Source organism: Bufo bufo, chromosome 1, assembly GCF_905171765.1.
Source record: "Bufo bufo chromosome 1, aBufBuf1.1, whole genome shotgun sequence".
Taxonomy (NCBI): domain Eukaryota; kingdom Metazoa; phylum Chordata; class Amphibia; order Anura; family Bufonidae; genus Bufo; species Bufo bufo.
In genome coordinates, this window is record NC_053389.1 from 785,761,769 (window position 1) to 785,782,335 (window position 20,567).

At 42.0% G+C, this 20,567-nt stretch overlaps 1 protein-coding gene and 1 non-coding gene across 4 annotated transcripts in view; one reads left to right on the top strand and one right to left on the bottom strand.

Annotated features, from left to right (window-relative positions):
• Positions 1 to 2,982: 2,982 nt before the first annotated feature.
• S1PR2 (sphingosine-1-phosphate receptor 2) overlaps positions 2,983 to 20,567 on the bottom strand; it is a 52,034-nt gene continuing 34,449 nt past the window's right edge. For 2 of the 3 annotated variants that reach the window (XM_040414919.1, XM_040414921.1), the window contains exon 2: positions 2,983 to 4,625. In XM_040414919.1, the coding sequence (XP_040270853.1) occupies positions 3,460 to 4,503 (1,044 nt within the window). In that variant the 5' untranslated portion in view covers positions 4,504 to 4,625 and the 3' untranslated portion in view covers positions 2,983 to 3,459. Of the gene's footprint in view, positions 4,626 to 6,551; positions 6,646 to 20,567 lie in introns of all 3 variants that reach the window. The other variant, XM_040414922.1, reaches the window with a different exon arrangement.
• Positions 15,583 to 15,655, top strand: TRNAK-UUU. Its single transcript has one exon. It is a non-coding gene; the product is annotated as a tRNA-Lys (tRNA).

Sequence of the window (20,567 nt, forward strand, 5' to 3'; positions counted from 1 at the left end):
ACAGGGTTTGTTTGTAGTCTGTAACCATGGAGACACATAGGTCTGCATAGGAGCTGAATGCACCAAACGGCAAGAGATTTTCCAAAAATTGAGGCTATATGCAAAGTATTTTTATTTTGTATTGCTGATGCACTGGAACAATATATATATTTTTTTACTTTTAGATAAAAAATAGAGTCTTACAGCCCATAACACACATAAGCCTAGAAAAAAGTACATTCTCACTTGTTCTGAAAACTTCTAATACTGTATTCAGTAATGGTTATATCTTGCCTAGTTACCTGCCTTACAATTTCAAGGCTGGCGTCAACATCAGGCAAGACAGGGAAGATGGTGGGGTCCACTAGGCTTGTTGGGTAAAGCAGGGATTTCACTATTTCATCCAAGGGCCCACCTAGACCTGGCACAGCTCTCCTACTCATACACAGGTCAGTTTGCCACTCTCTCAATCTGGCCAGTGATGTTTTTCACTTTGGCCATTCTAATTTTTAAAGGCTATGGATGCATTCTAGGCAATTTTTTTATGATTGCATTTTACTCATTTTGGGCTTAAACCATTTTTCAATTGGTCTTTATTTAAAATTTTCAGCATTTTTTGTAATACACGTGATTAAAGATCAGTTTATTTGCAGACCTCCTGATTTCCATCAGCTGAAGGCTAATGTGAAGCCTTATCTCTGATATCCTGACCTCATAAACGTTTAAGCCATATTTTAAGCAATTTGATAAGAGTTTAGCTATAATGAGTGTTCAGGAGATCAGAGATAAGGCTTAAAGGGGTTGTCAGAGCTGAACCTGGACATATCCCCATTTTCACCCAGGCAGCCCCCCTGACTTGAGCATCGGAGCAGTTCATGCTCCGATGCTCTCCTTTGCCCTGCGCTGAATCGCGCAAGGTAAAGGCAATTTCTGGAGTTCCGGTGATGTGCCGGGATCTCCTTAGGGCTGCCAGGTGGAGGCTTCTGCCCAGCAGTGAGCCCGGTGAAGTCACCGACACTGATGGGCGGGCTTTAGCGCTGCCCTAGCCTGTAAAACGGCTAGGGCAGCGCTAAAGCCCGCCCATCAGAGCTGGTGACATCACCGAACACATTGCTGGGCGGAAGTCTCCGCCCGGCAGTGTGTTATGGTAAATAAAAGAGCCCTTGCCCTGCGCTATCCAGAAGGTATCCATAGCCTTTAAAGTGGCATGACATGTTCAATAATTACATTGATATTCCTCATGGAGAACTTTTCCAATTGCTCAATTGTGCTAGAGCTACATGGCAAGCAATGGTCCCGTGCAATTATTTTTTTTATGGAGATGCCTGAAGGCCTCGTTCTTGTAATCTTGTGATTTTACTGATACTTGCAAGTAGCCACATGCCACGGTTTAGCCTGCTGCAACTTGAAACCCAGGCTATTCTATAAGAGATTTAGCCCAATTCTCGGCCTGTACTGTAGATTTAGGCGTGTAGTGCCCTGATGCTCCCTGGATGAGGATGGCTGCTAATTCTTCTGACCTAGTCTTCATGGTTCAGACCAAATGAAAAGGAATCGTGATCATAATAATGCTGCTATTTGAAGTTTGTTGATAGTAAGACTTTTTTCACTTCCATTTCCTGCTGGGATGAGAAGGTTCCCACAGGAAGTCTATGAGTACGGCTCTGTTTTATGTCTCTCCAACAAACAGAGAATTTTTATTGGTGTGGCCGGACTTAAAATGAACAAACATTGTCAAAATATGAGAATCAGCTTGTTAGAAATGTTAGAAAAAAAAGGGCCTGTTTTTATTTTTTTCTTTCTTTCAAAAACAGTGCCACTCTTGTCCAAAGGCTACATCTGGTATTGCGCCTCAGCTCCATTCACTTGAATGAGGAGCTGTAGTTCCACAAGAGTGGCTGTTTTTGAAAAAATAAAAAGAAGCAGACTTTATAAAAAGTGCAATAAAATCAATTACAATATATTCGATAAGAAAAAAATAATTATTATGAAGTTCTGATGACATCATCATTAGTTATTAAATGTAACGATCTCCTCAAGATCAGTCAGTTATATAAAAAAAAAACTATTTTCATATGTCTATAATTTACTTGTGTATGGTCTGGAGGACAGGGGAAGGAATATATATATATATATATATATATATATATATATATATAATATGTATACGAAATTATTATTGAAATTTCTAAATTGATACAATTTAGAAATGATAGCTGTGTATTCGCTCCGTTCTTGTCAGTGCTAGTGACTTGGCCGAGCCCCACCGGTCCTATAATTTATAACAATACTGTACATTGCCAAAATAGTGCCAACTAGTGGTCTATTTATGTCACTACCTACTAAAACTATGGGCAAGTGAATCATTTTTATAAAAAATTTTGTAAGCAAAATTTTTAGAGTGGTGGGGGATCAGGCTTATTAATGCTAGAATGTTGACTATCATTGCGGCAACAGATATCAGCAATTTATCAGCTTTTAAGTGCAATATAGAAGTTAAAATTACAAAGATAAAATATATGTTAAATGTGTAACATTTTGAAATAAGTAATAGCATTAAAGTGGTTCTGCACCTTTTTAACATTTTTTGTATCCACCCTCTGCGGAACATAATTACCTGCTCCCTGCCTCTGAGTTCTGACTCCTTCCGTCCACCGCTGCATTTAATGCGCTCCAGTCACCTCTCACGGATGGGGGCATTTGTGCCGCCAAAGCCAATAACTGGCTCCAAGCTGCATGTGACACAGTTGGCTTGAAGTTTACTGGGGGGGGGGGGGGTTGAGCAGAGCGTTGCAAATGCATTGGTGGACCAAAGGAGCTGGGACCTACCATTCTAGGAGCATTTAAGTATACTTCGCTTGATAGGTTCGAGGAAAGGGAAGGTGATCCAAATTTGTTTTTAAAAAGGTAGATGACTCCTTTAAGGAAATTCCTGCTTAAGGTAAGGGGTAGTAAAGATTATTTAATAATCTTAATGTGCAACAGCCTTTCAAATTTTTTCAGCTTTTTAATTTTGTAATTAAAAATGTGAAAATGTGCTTCTTTCTATCAATGTCAGCTCATGTGATTGGCTACCTTGTAGTGACATTGAAAGTCTTTTTGTGGACTTATTTTTGGAGTGTAGAACCACTTCCTTTCCGCTGGCCAGAGAATACTGTAATAGCTTTTTTTGCCCATGTCTACACATATAACACACTGTTTTTCACATTTTTTATGCCACACTTATCGTCTTACTCCCACTGCAAACATAGAGTGCTAAGTTTTCTCAAGAGCTTTTCTCTGAAGACCTTAGGTCTGAAACCTGGCAGGAAAAATAGTTTCAGGCCCAAAAGGTAAGGAAATGTCGTAAATATACCTTCCCAGATCTGGTAACCATACCAAAGTAATCTTGTTCGGATCGCACATAATAACCACCAGTTTTACTTTGAGATAGAAGGGTTCTTCTGTCCAAAAAGCATTGAAAAGTTGTTACGCTCCTAATCACACAAACGTATTGCAGTCCTTTATGACAGGTGAGGTGGGAAAATAGTGTTTTTGCGTGCAACGTTCTAAAGAGCTAGAACTACGTAAGTGGAGCATGCATTTATCAGCGTTTCTGTTCTTTTGCACATAGTTCCAACAGCAAAGCACCCTCAGAAATTCCCTTCTCATGTCTTTGCTCCTCAGAGTATAGATGATAGGGTTCAATGCCGAATTCAAGGTGGCCACCCCGAAGAAGTAGTCAGCTTTGTAGAGAATGGAGCAGGATTTCACTTTACAAGCCACATCCATAAGGAGAATAGTAAAAGCTGGAAGCCAGCAGATAATAAAAACTCCAAGAACTATGGTTACTGTTTTAAGGAGGGCAAGAGTCTGTGGTGCAGCTATTTCTGCATGGCTTGACTTTACAATACAGTATATACGGACATATAAAATCACAATGGAGATTAATATAATTGTGAAGATAGTAACTACGAACAAAATGTACTTTTTGGCATAGAGCGGGAAGACGGTGGAACATTCATCCAAGTTTCCAATGCAGTTCCAGCCAATGATGGGTAAACCTCCGATAACCATTGAAATAACCCAACAAGCTCCTATCAGGATTATCATCCTACAGTTCCTGTCGCTGCTGTAGACTTTGACTTTAACAATAGCCACATGTCTTTCAATGGCTATAGCCAACAGACTGAAGACAGAAGCAGCCAGAGTTGTGAAAGCCGTGCCTTCACGGATAAACCAGGCCACAGGAGTTAACGTGTAGGTGGTTTTACCAGATAGCAAGATATTAGCAATGTAGGCACATCCTGTGAGAAGATCTGAAAATGCCAAATTTCCGATGAAGAAAAACATGGCGGAGTGAAACTTCTTGTTCCTCCAAACTGAAATAAGGACAAGAATGTTCTCCAGGATAATGACACAGCAAATGATAATAAAGATTACGGAGATGACATCTCGAGAAGAGCTGTCCTTTTTAATCCCTTTAGTATGGTTATAATGTTCACAGATCTTTGACACATTCAGGTAATGCTTGTAGATGCTCATCCTGGCTGTTTTGGTGACCTAAAGCTGGTCAATTGTTCTACAAAGGATCAATGATGGTACAGCGGAAGAACACTGTTTACTCCATTCTTTTTGTTTCTTAGAGATATCTTCTCTGGCGTGATCTAAAATATATGTAAAATACAATAATGAGTATCAAATAAGTATAACACAAGAGTAGTGGCATGTTAAATATAAGGCAATACAAAGCTGACATAGCAAGAACTCTAGAAGAACAGCTAGAAATATGGACCTATAAGTAACCTGAACCTAAGAAATGTTAAGACAACAAAACCTTGCACCATTAAAAACATGTAATACAAAAATCTATGGGTTTTCTCATCAACATTTACTTGAATGGGAGCTGAGCTGCAGTAAACAAGAGTAAGCATCCCAATACACTTTGAATTCAGCTTGGCTTTCGGCTCCATTCAAAATGGTAGTTCTGCTGTTGGTGGCTGCAGGAAACAGTTGATCAGTGGAGGTACTGAGTATTGGAGGAGGAGATATAGGGAGAGGATATACAGTATGTAGTAGGAGATATAGAGAGATGAGTTATATGGAGTAATAGGAGGAGATGTAGGAGAGGTTATATGGAGTAATAGGATGAGCTATAGGAAATGTTATATGGAGTAATAGGAGGGGATATATGGAGTTATAGGAGGAGATATAGGAGAGGTTATATGGAGTAATAGGAGGAGATATAGGAAATGTTATATGGAGTTATAGGAGAGGCTATATGGAGTAATAGGAGGAGATATAGGAGAGGTTATATGGAGTACTAGGAGGAGATATAGGAGGGGTTATATGGAGTAATAGGAGGAGATATAGGAGAAAATATACAGAGTAATAAGAGGAGATATAGGAAAGGTTATATGCAGTAATAGGAGGAGATATAGGAGAGGTTATATGGAATAATAGGAGGAGATATAGGATATGATATATGGAGTAATAGGAGGAGATAGGAGAGGTTATATGGAGTAATAGGAGGAGATATAGGAAAAGTTATAGGAGGAGATATAGGAGAGGTTATATGGAGTACTAGGAGGAGATATAGGAGAGGTTATATGGAGTACTAGGAGGAGATATAGGAGGGGTTATATGGAGTAATAGGAGGAGATATAGGAGAAAATATACAGAGTAATAAGAGGAGATATAGGAAAGGTTATATGGAGTAATAGGAGGAGATATAGGAGAGGTTATATGGAATAATAGGAGGAGATATAGGATATGATATATGGAGTAATAGGAGGAGATATAGGAGAGGTTATATGGAGTAATAGGAGGAGATATAGGAAAAGTTATATGGAGTTATAGGAGGAGATATAGGAGAGGTTATATGGAGATATAGGAGAGGTTATATGGAGTAATAGGATGAGATAGGAGAAGATATACAGAGTAATAGGAGGAGATATAGGAGAGGTTATTTGCAGTAATAAGAGGAGATATAGGAGAGGTTATATGCAGTAATAGGAGATATGGGAGAGGTTATATGGAGTAATAGGAGGAGATATAGGAGAGGTTATATAAAGTAATAGGAGGAGATATGGGAGAGGTTATATGGAGTAATAGGAGAGGTAATATAGAGTAATAGGAGGCGATATAGGAGAGGTTATATGGAGTAATAGGAGATATAGGAGAGGTTATATAGAGTAATAGGAGGCGATATAGGAGAGGATATATGGAGTAATAGGAGGAGATATAGGAGAGGTTATATGGAGTAATAGGAGGAGATATAGGAGAGGTTATATGGAGTAATAGGAGGAGATATAGGAGAGGATATATGGAGTAATAGGAGGAGATATAGGAGAGGATATATGGAGTAATAGGAGGAGATATAGGAGAGGATATATGGAGTAATAGGATGAGATATAGGAGAGGATATATGGAGTAATAGGAGGAGATATAGGAGAGGTTATATGGAGTAACAAGAGGAGATATAGAGATGTGTTATATGAAGTATTAATAAAAGGGTAGACACAGATAACTAGTAGCATGCATTAAGAAGTATTAGGTGTCTCATCATTATAATGACTGGCAGGATGACGTACCTGGCAGCCAGCAGCCTCCAAGGTGTGATGTGAAACTAGTGCTGGCTGTCTGTGTTTGTTGTGTCTGTGGGTGTATGAGTTGTCGCTCCGCTACCTGAATAAAGTGGAAATAGACACTACATCATCAAGACTTGAGACATTCGGGGACTTCCTACATTTATAGTGATATTAGCAGGAATATCTCAGAGTCACTTCTCCTTCCTGAGACAGATGCACGTATACTGTATGACTGTGGTACAGCACGTGCACCGCAGCACTCGGGTCATAGTATCTATGTATACAGGTACAGCGCGACATCTTGTCACTTGGAGAAAAAAAAAAAGTTTTTTATTTTGTTAAAGGTATCATCAGGGCAGAAAACATTTAGATTTGGCTATGAACATGAACAAAATTCATCTAGCAGGAGCAGCCACTAAATGAGCAGGAAAGTACCAGTCACGGGTCCATCAGCCCCAGCTCTGACTTCCTAGGATCCTGACTTTTATGCTTTTAAGTTTTCAGGTCTTTGATACAGGACCCTCTTTGAGCTATGTTAGTGACATCTACTGCAGCTCTCTCCCTGTAACTGCCACAGCTTCTAACAGTACATATGGCTTTTGTCCATTGAAGGGAGGAACTGAGCATGTGTGACCACCTCAGTAGATAGATGTGCACATTACGTATATATATGTTAAACTACAGAGGGCACCATTACTATGAAGCAAAATGAATATCTCCACTGGAGCATTTTTATAACAGAAAGTAAAATACAAAAGTAAAGTTTTTTTTATAATGAATTATATTAAAATAACATGTAATGATGGCTCAAACCCTTTAAGTGTCAAGTTAGAGTTTACTATGCTACATACTGTAGTATTACACTTATAATTCCATATGGCTGGCAGAATGGTGTCACCGTGACTCTCTTTATTATGAGGACAGTACAGACCATCACTGTTGCTGCCATTTACAGTATGTGGACAATTTGACTGGTACCTTTTGGTAAACTATAGGAAGAGGGGTAATCATGGTATCCCTGGCTGGTTCTTATGGGAAGGGGCACAGATCACAGATATGTAGAACTGTCGTTTCTACTCTTATGGAGGCATTCAAAATGGAAAAGTGAAAAATGCTTTGGCGCGTGTATGTGGCAGGATTGTACCTAGAATTGAGAGCATGTTTCACTCATTTATGTGACCAGTAAAGTACCTTCCATGTATAAAGGTGTTTCGGCAGAGGGTGTGGAACCACTGTGTCAACCAACAGATATCACTTTGGGTTATTCCTAAGGGTTTTATCCTGGCAGTACAACAATTGTACTCAGGCAGAGGACAGGGCAGGCAGATTATGTGCTATACAGTAAACAGCCCGAGGTCAGGTCAGGCAGCGGAGGGTCAATACAGAGATCAGGCACAGGTCAGGTCAGGCAGAAGAGGGTCACAGTCCAGGAATCAGGCAGAGAGTTGGTACACAGGCAGACAACAAAACAACGGACCCTCGCAGGATACTAGCAGGATAGAGAACCTTTTGCTCGGGCACCTTCACACAGGGGAAGGTGCCTTAAGTATGCCAGGGTTGCCAACCATCAGCTGGTTAAGATTAGGGTGTGCACACTGGACCTTTAGAGCTGGAGGGAGTGTGCGCACACGCCATATGGGCAGAGGAGGATAGGCTTTGCTGGTAAGCAGTCCACAGCCTGTGTGGAGGGATAGGGCCCACCTGGAAGGGGAGAGCGGGAGGCAGGTCTCCACCACCAGGATACCGAAACCGACCAGTGAGTGGAGCGGAGGAAACTGCTGGCTGCCGCTGTGACAAGGGGGTGATGAAGGGATAATTATCCTCCAATATTAACAGATAAAAAACAGAGACAGACCCAGGGATTACATATATTATACACACAGGTACCACTGTATATATGTTCACGGCTCACAGAGCTCTCATCAGGCCAAAGGAAACAACATCTCTAGTGACTTCTGTTTAGATTCACAGAACATTTCTACTGACTGTTGAGATTTATTGTCAGTAGGTGCCTACTACATCTGGTGCGTACGCTGTGACATTATAGTCCCTTACGTGACATTGCAGTAACATTGCCCCGCTCTTCCCCTGTGCCGTTCCACTCTCCGGTCTGTCACTTTGATTGGTTAAAATACAATAAAACAATTCAGTACGGATGCAGAGGGCACAAGGGGACATTTCCGCAACCGGCCGGATCCCTAGCTTGAGTCTGTGAATTGTCCGGATGAAGGAAGGGGGTAAAAGAGCAGACACGTCCCCAGTGGGAAGGGTCCCTGCTTGGGAGGGAGAAGCGTTAGGTCACATCTGCTCTTGTGTTCTGAACTTCCGCTTGGGGGGAGCATTCTATTTTTGTCCCTCTACGATATCCTCTGTTTCCCAAAACCATTTCCTTTTGGCTTTTCAAGCTGTTTTCCTCTCGAAGAAACTTATGTTAGCAGCAGATTCTTCTAATACCTGGTGGGTTGATACTCTGTCCATTCTTAATTTGCTCTTAAAGCTTGTATGGGATATTCAGATATTTTTGGTGATTTTATTTAAAGTCATAGTATCTACTAGGATACCTTTGTAATTATGCAGCCATCGTCTACGTATGGCAATCACCTGGTCCTAAAATTCCTGATGGTGTATGCTTCTAATAGATATGCCTTCTATGCAAGTAATCCAGTCTTCAGGATTTCCAGTAAATTCACCGGTGGTCCAGTGATGGCAGCTGCTGATTGTCCCTGCTGCCTGCAGTGAAAATGTGATTGGTTGCTATAGGGAACACGGACAGTCCCTTTTAGAGTGTTTCATAAATATGGTCCATTACACGTAAGCTGAGAGACAAGTTCTACATGTCTCCAAAACAGGGGAGGTTCTGACCTTTCAGCAGCCTCAGGGAGAAATATTTGCCTTCTTTATGTTAAAGTGTGCTACTTGATAACCGGTGGGGATTTATCAACACTCTACGGCAGAAAACTGGTGTTAAAAGGTCACAAAACGCAGGTTTGAAAAAAATCTTAGCACAAATGCCATTTCTACGCTGCCCTCGGTACTGTCTGAAAACAGTGATAGGCATAGTGTGGGTGGGCGCCTCATCATAAAGTAGGTGCATCCTCCAGTGCCGGAGGGATCTCAAGACCGGCGTAAAAAATTCCAGTCTTGATAAATCTCCCCCATTGTTCCAATTCCTCTCTATTTTCAAAATCTATCTTTGCTGCCAGTGAATGGAAACATTCTTGTTTAGGTTCAGAGGCTGAATCTAATACTTACTGTAGATAATGCTAAAGAGGAAAAATGGACTTCTATTGATCCTTAGGATAGAAGCCATAAATTTCTCATTTTTGGGGTTCCGATCCCCTGAATCTCCACGATCAGCTGAAGAGGCAGGGACTGTGCCTGGTACTGCAGCTCAGTCCCATTCACTAGAACAAGAATTACTTGCAAAGAGTGCTGCCCTTTCAATCAGCTGATCGGTGGGAATGGTGGGAGTTGGACTTCAACCAATCTGATATTAATGGCCTTTCCAACTTATTTAATAGAGTTTGGACTACACCAATTCACACTCAGACAGACTGTGTACAAATAAAGGAAAATGCGAGACCATACTATCCTCCCCAGGAGTGGTCCACCAACAAAGATCATACCAAGAGCAAGACGTGTAATACGTGGCAAGGTCACAAAGAAACCCTAGGTAACCTCTAAGCAATTGAATACCTTTTTCACATTAGCTAATGTTAATGTTTATAAGCTCACCACCAGGAGGACATTGAACAACAATGTTGTGCATAGCAGGACTGAAAAAAGAAAGCTCCTGCCCATCTGTAGTTTGCTAAAGATCACCTGGACAAGCTACACAGCTACTGGAACATTGTTTTGTGGACAGATGAGATCAAAATATAACTTTTTGGTTTGAAAGAGAAGTGTTCTGTTTGGAGTAAGGAGAACACTGCATTCCATCATAAAAAGCTTATCCCATCTGTGAGACATTGTAGTGGTAGTATCATGGTTTGGGTCTGTTTTGCTGCATCTGGGCCAGACTGGCCTACGATCATTGATGGAACAATGAATTCTTAATTATACCACCAAATTCTAAAGGAAAATGTCAGGACATCCATCCGTGAGCTGAATCTCAAGAGAACGTGGGTCATGCAGCAAGACAACGACCCTAAGCACACAAGTCATTCTACCAAAGAATGGTGAAAGAAGAAGAAACAGCAGTTCATAGGAGGAAACCTACCAACAGAGCTGGAGCTTTTATACAAAGGAATGGGCTAAAATTCCTCCAAGCCAATGTGCAGAACTAATCAACAATCACTGGAAATGTTTAGCTGCAATTATTGCTGCACATGGGGGTCACACCCAATACTGAAAGGAAAGGTTCAGATACTTTTGCCGCTCACAGACATGTGATATTGAATCACTTTCCTCACTAAATGAATGACCTTATTTTTGACTGTGATTTGGTTTTATTTATCTACTTTTAGGTGTGAAAATTTGATGAGTTTTAGTTCAAATTTACGCAGGAGTATAGGAAATTTTCAAGGTTTTTTAAACTGTCTGGCAGCACTATAAAATGGAGATTCACTGTAGCATTATCAGCATTTTAGCTGCAGGATTACAACTTGTGGTTTCACCTTAGCATAAACTTGGCTTCAGCATTACTACTTCTTCCGGTAATGATAAGATGGGTGCTATGGTGCATCACCTACACATGCCATTTACATACAAGTGGGTTTTTTCCCTGTCGTCATGGTGTCTACAAAGCAGACATGACCTGACTCACTCACAGGTGGGTTTTTTCCTGTCCCCATGAGATCGCCATCAGCTTTTGATGCAGACTTTAGTTTCCTATGTTCTTCTTCAGTGAGTTGCGGTTATAAAACAGGAAGGAGTCGTGTTGAACGTCTTCTTGATTTTTTTCAGCTGTTTTCAGCATATGGTGCAAACTAAACCACAGACAATCCAGATTACTAATTGAAGTTTTTGTCTTTAGCAACCAAGGGCATTCATAGAGGAAGAGGGGGTGGGGGGGCATGGTAAGGATCAAAGTGCACCCTTCTCTTATGGTGCTAGGTAGTTTATTAATTTATGTAGCACCAACATATTCCACACGCACATTGGTCTGAGGGTAGGTTATTAATACAGTGATCCCTCAAGGTACAACGGCCTCAGGATACAATATTTTCAACATACAATGGTCTTTTCTGACCCATCACAAGTTGAAACTAGACTCAACATACAATGTCTCAGACCCAGATCCAACCAATCAAGGTCACTTCTCTGGTAAAATAGCTGTATTAGTTTCTACTTAACAGCTATTCCTGACTGGTATATGTACGGACCTGTTATAGCTGTCTTAGTTATCTGCTTATTTTTCATAAATCTTTATTTTCTCTTATCTTGGATGACATTTTGGGGCTTTGGAACCAATTACTCAAGTTACAATGGTTTCAACATACAATGGTCCTCCTGGAACTAATTAATATTGTAACTTGGGGGACCACTGTAATATCCAACCAGCACTCGGTCCGTGGTCAATGCTGCAGCGGGAAGGAGCAAACTCCACAATCAGGCAAAGTAGAAAATCCCGGCAATCGTATCTTGCTTTCAAAGTTTTATGCTTTTAATTTGTTTATATTGAAACTGCTGATGAAGGCGCATTAGCCGAAACGCATCCTTGTATACACTATGTATTGTGTGGAAACGAATTAAAAGCATAAAACTTTGAAAGCAAGATACCATTTCCGGGATTTTCTTCTTTGCCTGAGGGTAGGTTATGGCAAAAACTGCAAGTATGGCACTGCTACCAATTCCGAGTCTAGGACCGTTGTACAGAAGAAGAGACGGTAGTTGCTCAACATGAAGTGTTTGTTATTGCTGCAACAAGGCTTGAGAGAGATGGTGATCACTCTCATTGGGCTGAGGGTAGGCTATGGCAGGGACTGCAACTATGGTGCTGTTACCAATCCTGAGTCCAGGACCGGTGCAAGGAAGATGAGATGAGAGCCAGAAACTTCGGAATGTGAACTGTTCGTTACTGCAGTAATGAGACCCCAGGGCAAGTCTCTCAGTATGGACCCCGGGGAACTGTATGTTAACAACATTACACAACATGGTAAGGTGGTTATTCACGTGTCTGGGACCCAAGAGACATAGGGCTTGATTGGGGTCAGCTACTTTCACTCCCCCATGGTAATCTGAAACCTTCACCTAGCAGGCTAACTGGCGTGCTACATTGGTACCTTCACCAAGCTTCAGAGGTGACATTGCTTCAGGCCTCTCTGTCTCTAGGCCACTCTGTCCCTCTCACCATTGGACCACTCCTCAGGAGCTGTGACACTAGCAGTTTTGTTCTGCGACAAGGGCACCGTACACATTAGATAGTCAGCCAGTAGTGGCATGGCATTGCTAGCCATACCTACTTGTGTTGGACCCAACTACAAAATGGGGCCACTTTTAGTTTTTTCAAGGGCCACATTAAGTTCCCAGGCCTGCCCTGCTTGTTGTAGAGAGAGGTCATCTGATCAGGGATAACCTGCAGGTATAATCTCTACAGCAGTGGTCTCAGGGTTGTAGTTTTCTTGCTGTGGCATACCTACAAACGCCAGCATGCCTATCAGATTGCAAGTAGATTTCTGGTCTGAAGGCTGCAGAATTGTAAATGTAACTCTGCACGCTATTTTATATATACAGAACTCATGAAATTTGTCAAGCTTTGGTCCAAATGCTGAAGTGTGACTTTCTCACTATTACACCTATTATCATTTATGAACATGATGACTCATATCTTTCTTCCGCTTATCTTCTCTAGATGTTGTAGTAACGCTAGTTGTTAAGCTTTTTCAATACATTTGTTATATTTGACAGATAGGTATGATGTGTGTAATGAGAAATACAACCCGCACAATGAGAAGTCACAAGACAAATGCCAGTCTCTATCACAGTCCATGGATGATGGTGTCCCATAGTGAGCAGACAGAAATCACATCTATCAGTATACGATGATGTCCTTGAGCGAGTATGATGCAGGTACCCAGGTACATGACTGTTCATACTTGATGGATGGTTGCAGTAAGTGCAGATAAGACTGTGCACACACCAGTCCTTTACAGGGTTTGTCCAGATGTTTAATATTGATGACCTATCCTCAGGAAAAGCCATCCATATATGATCACTGTGGATCTGACTCCCGACACCGCACTAATTAGCTGTTTGAAGAGACAGTGGGCTTCTTCCGAGATCAGTGACGTCATGTTCATTGATTACATGGTCTAGGTGCAGCTCAGTCCCGTTCAAACGACGCTGGCGCTTTGATTGGTAAGGTGTGAGGAGGCTGCGGCGCTCATCACCCCTCCCCAAACAGCTGATCAGCAGGGGGTGCCAGGAGTTGGACCCTCGCCAATCTGATATTGATGACTGATATCGCCGTTTGCTCCTTTGTCTCGTTCTCACAAATGAAAACGACCGCCAGAAGTACAATTGGGAAATCCTTGGTGTAGTGTGTGTCGATGTGTGCGCAATTCCTCCAAAATAACATCACAGAGACGTTCTCAAGTAGGATCCAATAATGTGCCTACTTCCAACAGCTAGGCGTGGTTTATTTATACCAGAAGATGGGAGGTGGTCTTACAATCATGACCAATGGGGAGACAGAATATGGTATGAAGTGATTGGCTGGAAGGCGGTCTTACAATCATGACCAATGGGGAGACAGGTTATGGTATGAAGTGATTGGCTGGAAGGCGGTCTTATAATCATGACCAATGGGGAGACAGGTTATGGTATGAAATCATTGGCTGGAAGGCGGTCTTACAATCATGACCAATGGGGAGACAGGTTATGGTATGAAGTGATTGGTTGGCGAAGATGTGAATGATCGCGCAAACTTATGTTTGCGCGTTCACACACTTATTCGCGCCCTTTCTGTTGCCGCGCTTATCCTTGTGGATGAAGAAACCTTTGTTCGGCGGTCCCCATCCCTCCCGCCTCAGCCGGCGCCATGACACTGGTATCCTACAGTAAAACCAGGCCGGGCACAAATCAGCTACAGGTCGGGATGACCAGACCATCGTGCGGAAGTTTCTGCGCGATGTGAACGGGAACAAATCTGCGCATCTCCATAGGATAGATGGCGATCATACGGCGAACAATAATTTTTCCACAACATGATCTATCCTGAAGATAGGTCATCAACGTGGACAGGACAACCCCTTGAAGTGTATAGTACTTTTTAAAATACATTTTTCTTCTACATCTAATGAAACCCAAACATATCCACGAGGACTCATTTACCAAGTGGATGCCAAAAGAGTATTGGTATGTATCTTCTGACCACTGGAGCCTATGAGTGATGTATGCCACTGTATAGACAATGACATAAGCTGGAGACTTCCATCTGAGGTACATGCTGGCAAATATTGCAGACATATACCTTGGATAGAAGGCTGAAACAAAATGTGAACAGAGCCCTAGACAATCTTTGACTCATAAATGAAATTTGGAGGGAAAACAGTTTGGAGGGTGATATTATAGAGTAGAGTGCATGTCTACAGAGTGATGTCATAGAGGTAGTACAGTGCACTGACGTGGACCAGGTGATGGGAGGGTCACTGACTGGATTGTGTCGAGTTAGTACAGTGTAGTTGTATGGTTGTTTTAGGGATGAGCAAATCGACTTCTGATAAAACATCTGAAGTCGATTCGCATAAAACTTTGTTCTAATACTGTACGGAGCAGGAGCTCCGTACAGTATTAGAATGTATTGGCTCCAATGAGCTTAAGTTATTGCTTTGCGAAGTCTTGTGAGACTTTGCGTAATAATTTCATAAATTAATTTGTACTGTAAAAAACCATTTCCCGAACTCTGGTTCGCGAGACTTCGCAGAGCAATAATTTCAGCTCATCGGAGCCAATACATTCTAATACTGTACGGAGCTCCTGCAGGTAATTCTAGGAAGCAGGTACTAGTGCACGGTATGGTAAAAGGTGGAGCTAGAAAAAGAAGGGAAACGCAGTCGGTCAGAAAGTCATGACTTCAATCACTCTGCAGAGAGCCCGGATAGCTCAGTCGGTAGAGCATCAGACTTTTAATCTGAGGGTCCAGGGTTCAAGTCCCTGTTCGGGCGTTACCTTTTAGGATAAGAAATCAAACACGTTAAAAAAAAAAAACCTCCAACACGTTAGAGTCAATTCGCTCATCCCTAGTTGTGGTACTAGGAGAGCCTTATTGGATGGTGATGTCACAATGGGAGCACAACATACTATAGATATGGATGCTAATGTCACAGAGGGGGCAGAATATGGATGGTGATGTCACAGAGGGAGCACAGTGAAGATATGGATGGTGATGTTACAGAGGAAGCACAGTATAGATATGGATGATGTCACAGAGGGAGCACAGTATAAATATGGATGATGTCACAGAGGGAGCACAGTATAGATATGGATGGTGATGTCATAGAGGGAGCACAGTATAGATATGGATGGTGATGTCACAGAGGGAGCACAGTATAGATATGGATGGTGATGTCACAGAGGGAGCACAGTGAAGATATGGATGGTGATGTTACAGAGGGAGCACAGTATAGATATGGATGATGTCACAGAGGGAGCACAGTATAGATATGGATGATGTCACAGAGGGAGCACAGTATATATATGGATGATGTCACAGAGGGAGCACAGTATAGATATGGATGGTGATGTCATAGAGGGAGCACAGTATAGATATGGATGGTGATGTCACAGAGGGAGCACAGTATAGATATGGATGGTGATGTCACAGGGAGCACAGTATAGATATGGATGGTGATGTCACAGAGGGAGCACAGTATAGATATGGATGGTGATGTCACAGAGGGAGCACAGTATAGATATGGATGGTGATGTCACAGAGGGAGCACAGTATAGATATGGATGGTGATGTCACAGAGGGAGCACAGTATAGATATGGATGGTGATGTCACAGAGGGAGCACAGTGAAGATATGGATGGTGATGTTACAGAGGGAGCACAGTATAGATATGGATGATGTCACAAAGGGAGCACAGTATAGATATGGATGATGTCACAGAGGGAGCACAGTATATATATATGGATGATGTCACAGAGGGAGCACAGTATAGATATGGATGGTGATGTCATAGAGGGAGCACAGTATAGATATGGATGGTGATGTCACAAAGGGAGCACAGTATAGATATGGATGGTGATGTCACAGAGGGAGCACAGTATAGATATGGATGGTGATGTCACAGAGGGAGCACAGTATAGATATGGATGGTGATGTCACAGAGGGAGCACAGTCTAGATATGGATGGTGATGTCACAGAGGGAGCACAGTATAGATATGGATGGTGATGTCACAGAGGGAGCACAGTATAGATATGGATGGTGATGTCACAGAGGGAGCACAGTATAGATATGGATGGTGATGTCACAGAGTGACTAGAGTGTAGTTATACAGTCGTGGTAATAGGAGAGTCTGATTGGATGTTGATGTTACAAAGTCAAGTTGTGAAAGGTGATGCCACATAGGGAGCCCTGTACTGTTACTGATGGTGAAGTCACAATGTTCAGGATGATGATGTCCCAGGGGGAGCACATTGCAGTTACGCAGTCCTGGATGGTGAAGTCTCAGATGTAGCACAGTGCAGTCTCACAGTCCTGGATAGTGATGTCACAGAATGAATACAGTATAGTCAAGGATGATGATGTCACAGCGGCAGCACAGTCACCTACTCCTAGATGGTGATGTCACAGGGGGAGCACAGTACAGCCATGGTGATGTCACTAAGTAAAGTGCAAGGTCCCAGTCCTGGATGGTCATGTCATATTACAGAGAGATCAGACTATAGTAATGCATAGTGATGCCACAAAGTGGGAACAGTACAGTCACATAGTTTTGGATGGCACTACCACAGTATGGTTATCCTGAGTGGTGATGCCACAATGTGAGAACCATACAATTACAACTCTTGGATGGTGATGTCACAAAGTGAGAATAGTATAATCACACAGTCCAGGATGATGATATCACAAAATGAGACCAGTACTGGCACACAGATGGTGATGTCACACAGTTAGTACAGTTACAAAGACCTAAAAGGTGATGTCACACAGGGAACAATCTACGGTAACACAATCTGGGATGGCGATGTCACATGCCATTTCAGGCTACTTTCACACTAGCGTTTTTCTTTTCCGGCACTGAGTTCCGTCCTAGGGGCTCAAATCTGGAAAAGAACTGATCAGTTTTATCCTAATGCATTCTGAATGGCGAGTAATCCGTTCAGGATGCATCAGGATGTCTTCAGTTCAGTCTTTTTGACTGATCAGGCTTTTCAGAAAACCGTAGCATGTTGTATTTTTACCTCCGGCCAAAAATCCGGAACACTTTGACTGATCCGGCCTTTTTCCCATTGACTTGCATTAACGCCGGATCCGGCGCCGTGTATTCCGTCAAAACGGATCCGGCTTTTGCATGTTAAACCCGAAAAATCTGAAAAAAAAGTTAAAGTCCATAAATGGCGGATCCGTTTTTTCCAATGCATTTTTTCATTGTGATCAAAATCCTGATCAGGATTCAAATGTAATCAGTTTTCACACGTTTTTCCGGATCCGGCGGGCAGTTCCGTTGACTGAATTGAACACCGGATTCAAACAACGCTAGTGTGAAAGTAGCCTCATACAGGTCATGTAAGTTAATCTTGTTGCAGATCTAAGAGCCATTTGGTAAAATGTTTCATTCTGTTTCACTGATTCATTTACTTGGAGACTTTACAACCATCTTTCAGTCGTTATGCAGATTCCTGTTTTTGTAACTTCACAAAGTACAATGGATTGCATCACTAGGCTGGCAGGTACAATGATCACATGCAAGTGCCACAAAGATTATGTAATTCATAACTTTTGGTTAGTTGCTTGCAAGACTGAATTTGTCAGTTGCTTTAGACCAGACATAACATCGTCCCTCTCAATGCTCCATATGCCGGCGCTACATATGGACGCTACATTTTCCCATGTTTAGGCATTTTTGTGTGCATATACTGTATATATATATATTATACTGTATACATGGTTTTCTGATGTAAGATAATCATAAAGGAAATTTGAAAACTGAATTTTTCAGAATGGCCAAGAATATCCAGGCTGAGAATTTGAAAATGAAAGGCACAAGTTAAGGAATAGCTGTCAAGTCACTACCTGGTCCTAAGACTCTCAGCACCATATAATAATACATTTCCATGCATCAATGGGCTGTCCATGTAATGCACAGACATGCTGGGTCCTCCAGAGCATAATATGCTCCATATAGCCAGTCTTCTAGATAGATGTTACATCTGCGTCCCGTGTCCAGTGCTGCCCTGCTACTTCTATTAGGAGCATTATTCATTGAACTACTACTACTCCCATTTTTGCCATCAACACCACTCCCCTCCTCTCCTTGGTCTATGGAAAGTTGCATGGCATAGCTGCTTCTAATTGTTAATCAGCTTCTGCTATAAATGCTGGGCTGTCCTCTCACTCCTTGCCGCCTGAGTTTAGGTTCCTAGTGTACTAGTTTAACCAGTGAAGGTGTGCTATTCTGATTGTCTGCCCAGATACCGAACTTCTGCTTGTTAACCGACTCTAATACTCTGCTGCCTTCCCTGACCTCTGCCTGTTTACCAACTACGAGTATTGCCTGACCCCTTGACGCTTCACACTGGTGTCTTTGACTCCTGTGGGTCAGCTGTCAATTGCATTGGGACTATTCCAACAGGGAGTTGACTGGTGGGTCCTCTGCTCAGAAGACCAGATCCCTGCATAGCAGTTAGAGGGTGATCGCCAGAATAATGCCCTTGTTTTGGCGATTGGTATTTTTTTGTGTACTATGAACCTCTGAGTGTTGGTAGTGATGTGTTTAAGTATAGACTGAATGTTTTGGGCCCTGGTACAAAAATGGTACCTTGGCCCTCTAACTAATGGGTAATTTCTACTCATCCTTTCTCCTGAGGATGGGATACAGTTAAATGTCTTTTAGATGAACCCAAAATTGCAGAGCAAAATTGTCTTCTAGAGGGGTGGTCCTGTCAAAGAGAAGGAATGTACACGGGATATAAGGGAAAAATTTGGTTTGAATCAGGGAGTTTATTTTTTTTCAAAGGTGTTTTTTTTGGAGAGGTTTCATTGTATAACATAAAACATATTCGTTTTATATGGTGAGATCTAGCATTACTATACCATTACTCTACTTTCTTGGAGAATTGGCCTTTTAAGTTATATGGGCTGGGTGCAATTTCTACTTCTACTCAACACCGGAAATGCACTTATATCTTCTTATTCGCCAGTAGTGCCTTTGCTTACGTTGTAAGATCACTAGAGTCTTGGAGAAGGATAATCTGGGTGGTGGGTGTTAAGGCAGCCTGGGTGGTCCTAAATAACCATTTAAACCAACCCTTAGGGAGGTTAAGGATATAACCACTTGACTGCCATTCCTTTAAACATTAGGTTTGGGAAATGTTAAAAAGATCTGCCTTAATTGAAAAAGAGAAGAGCAGGGGGAAAGGAGGGGTGGATGAGGTGAACGGGAGCTGTAAAAGACGTCATTAAAATGGAAAACAAAGGCTGACATTGTCCTACATCCCCTTCTAAAACAATAGTCTTTCTGCTCTCTCGGCCTCTGTCTCCAATACGTGAAAACAGCGTGGACCTGTTTCCTGAGACCAAAAGTTCTGTGATATTCTGATACAGAAGGAAGTTAAAGAAATCCCACATTGTGTGGGTGTGCTCAGCCAGCTGAGAACTTTGAGGGAGCCAGGAATGCCTTCCAGGCAAAGACAGCAAAATCTGTTAACACTAATCCCTACCTCGTCTGCCTTTGTTATATCCTCCACTATAATTATTGGTTCAAAGCTAGTTGTCACAGTTCTGAAAACTCATTGTGGAAAGAAGTTCAACATTTACATCGAATTAACAGGGCTTGCCGTAGAGACGAGCTATGGCATAGATCTGTCCAGGGGCGTAGCTAAATGCTCATGGGCCCTGGTACAGGAG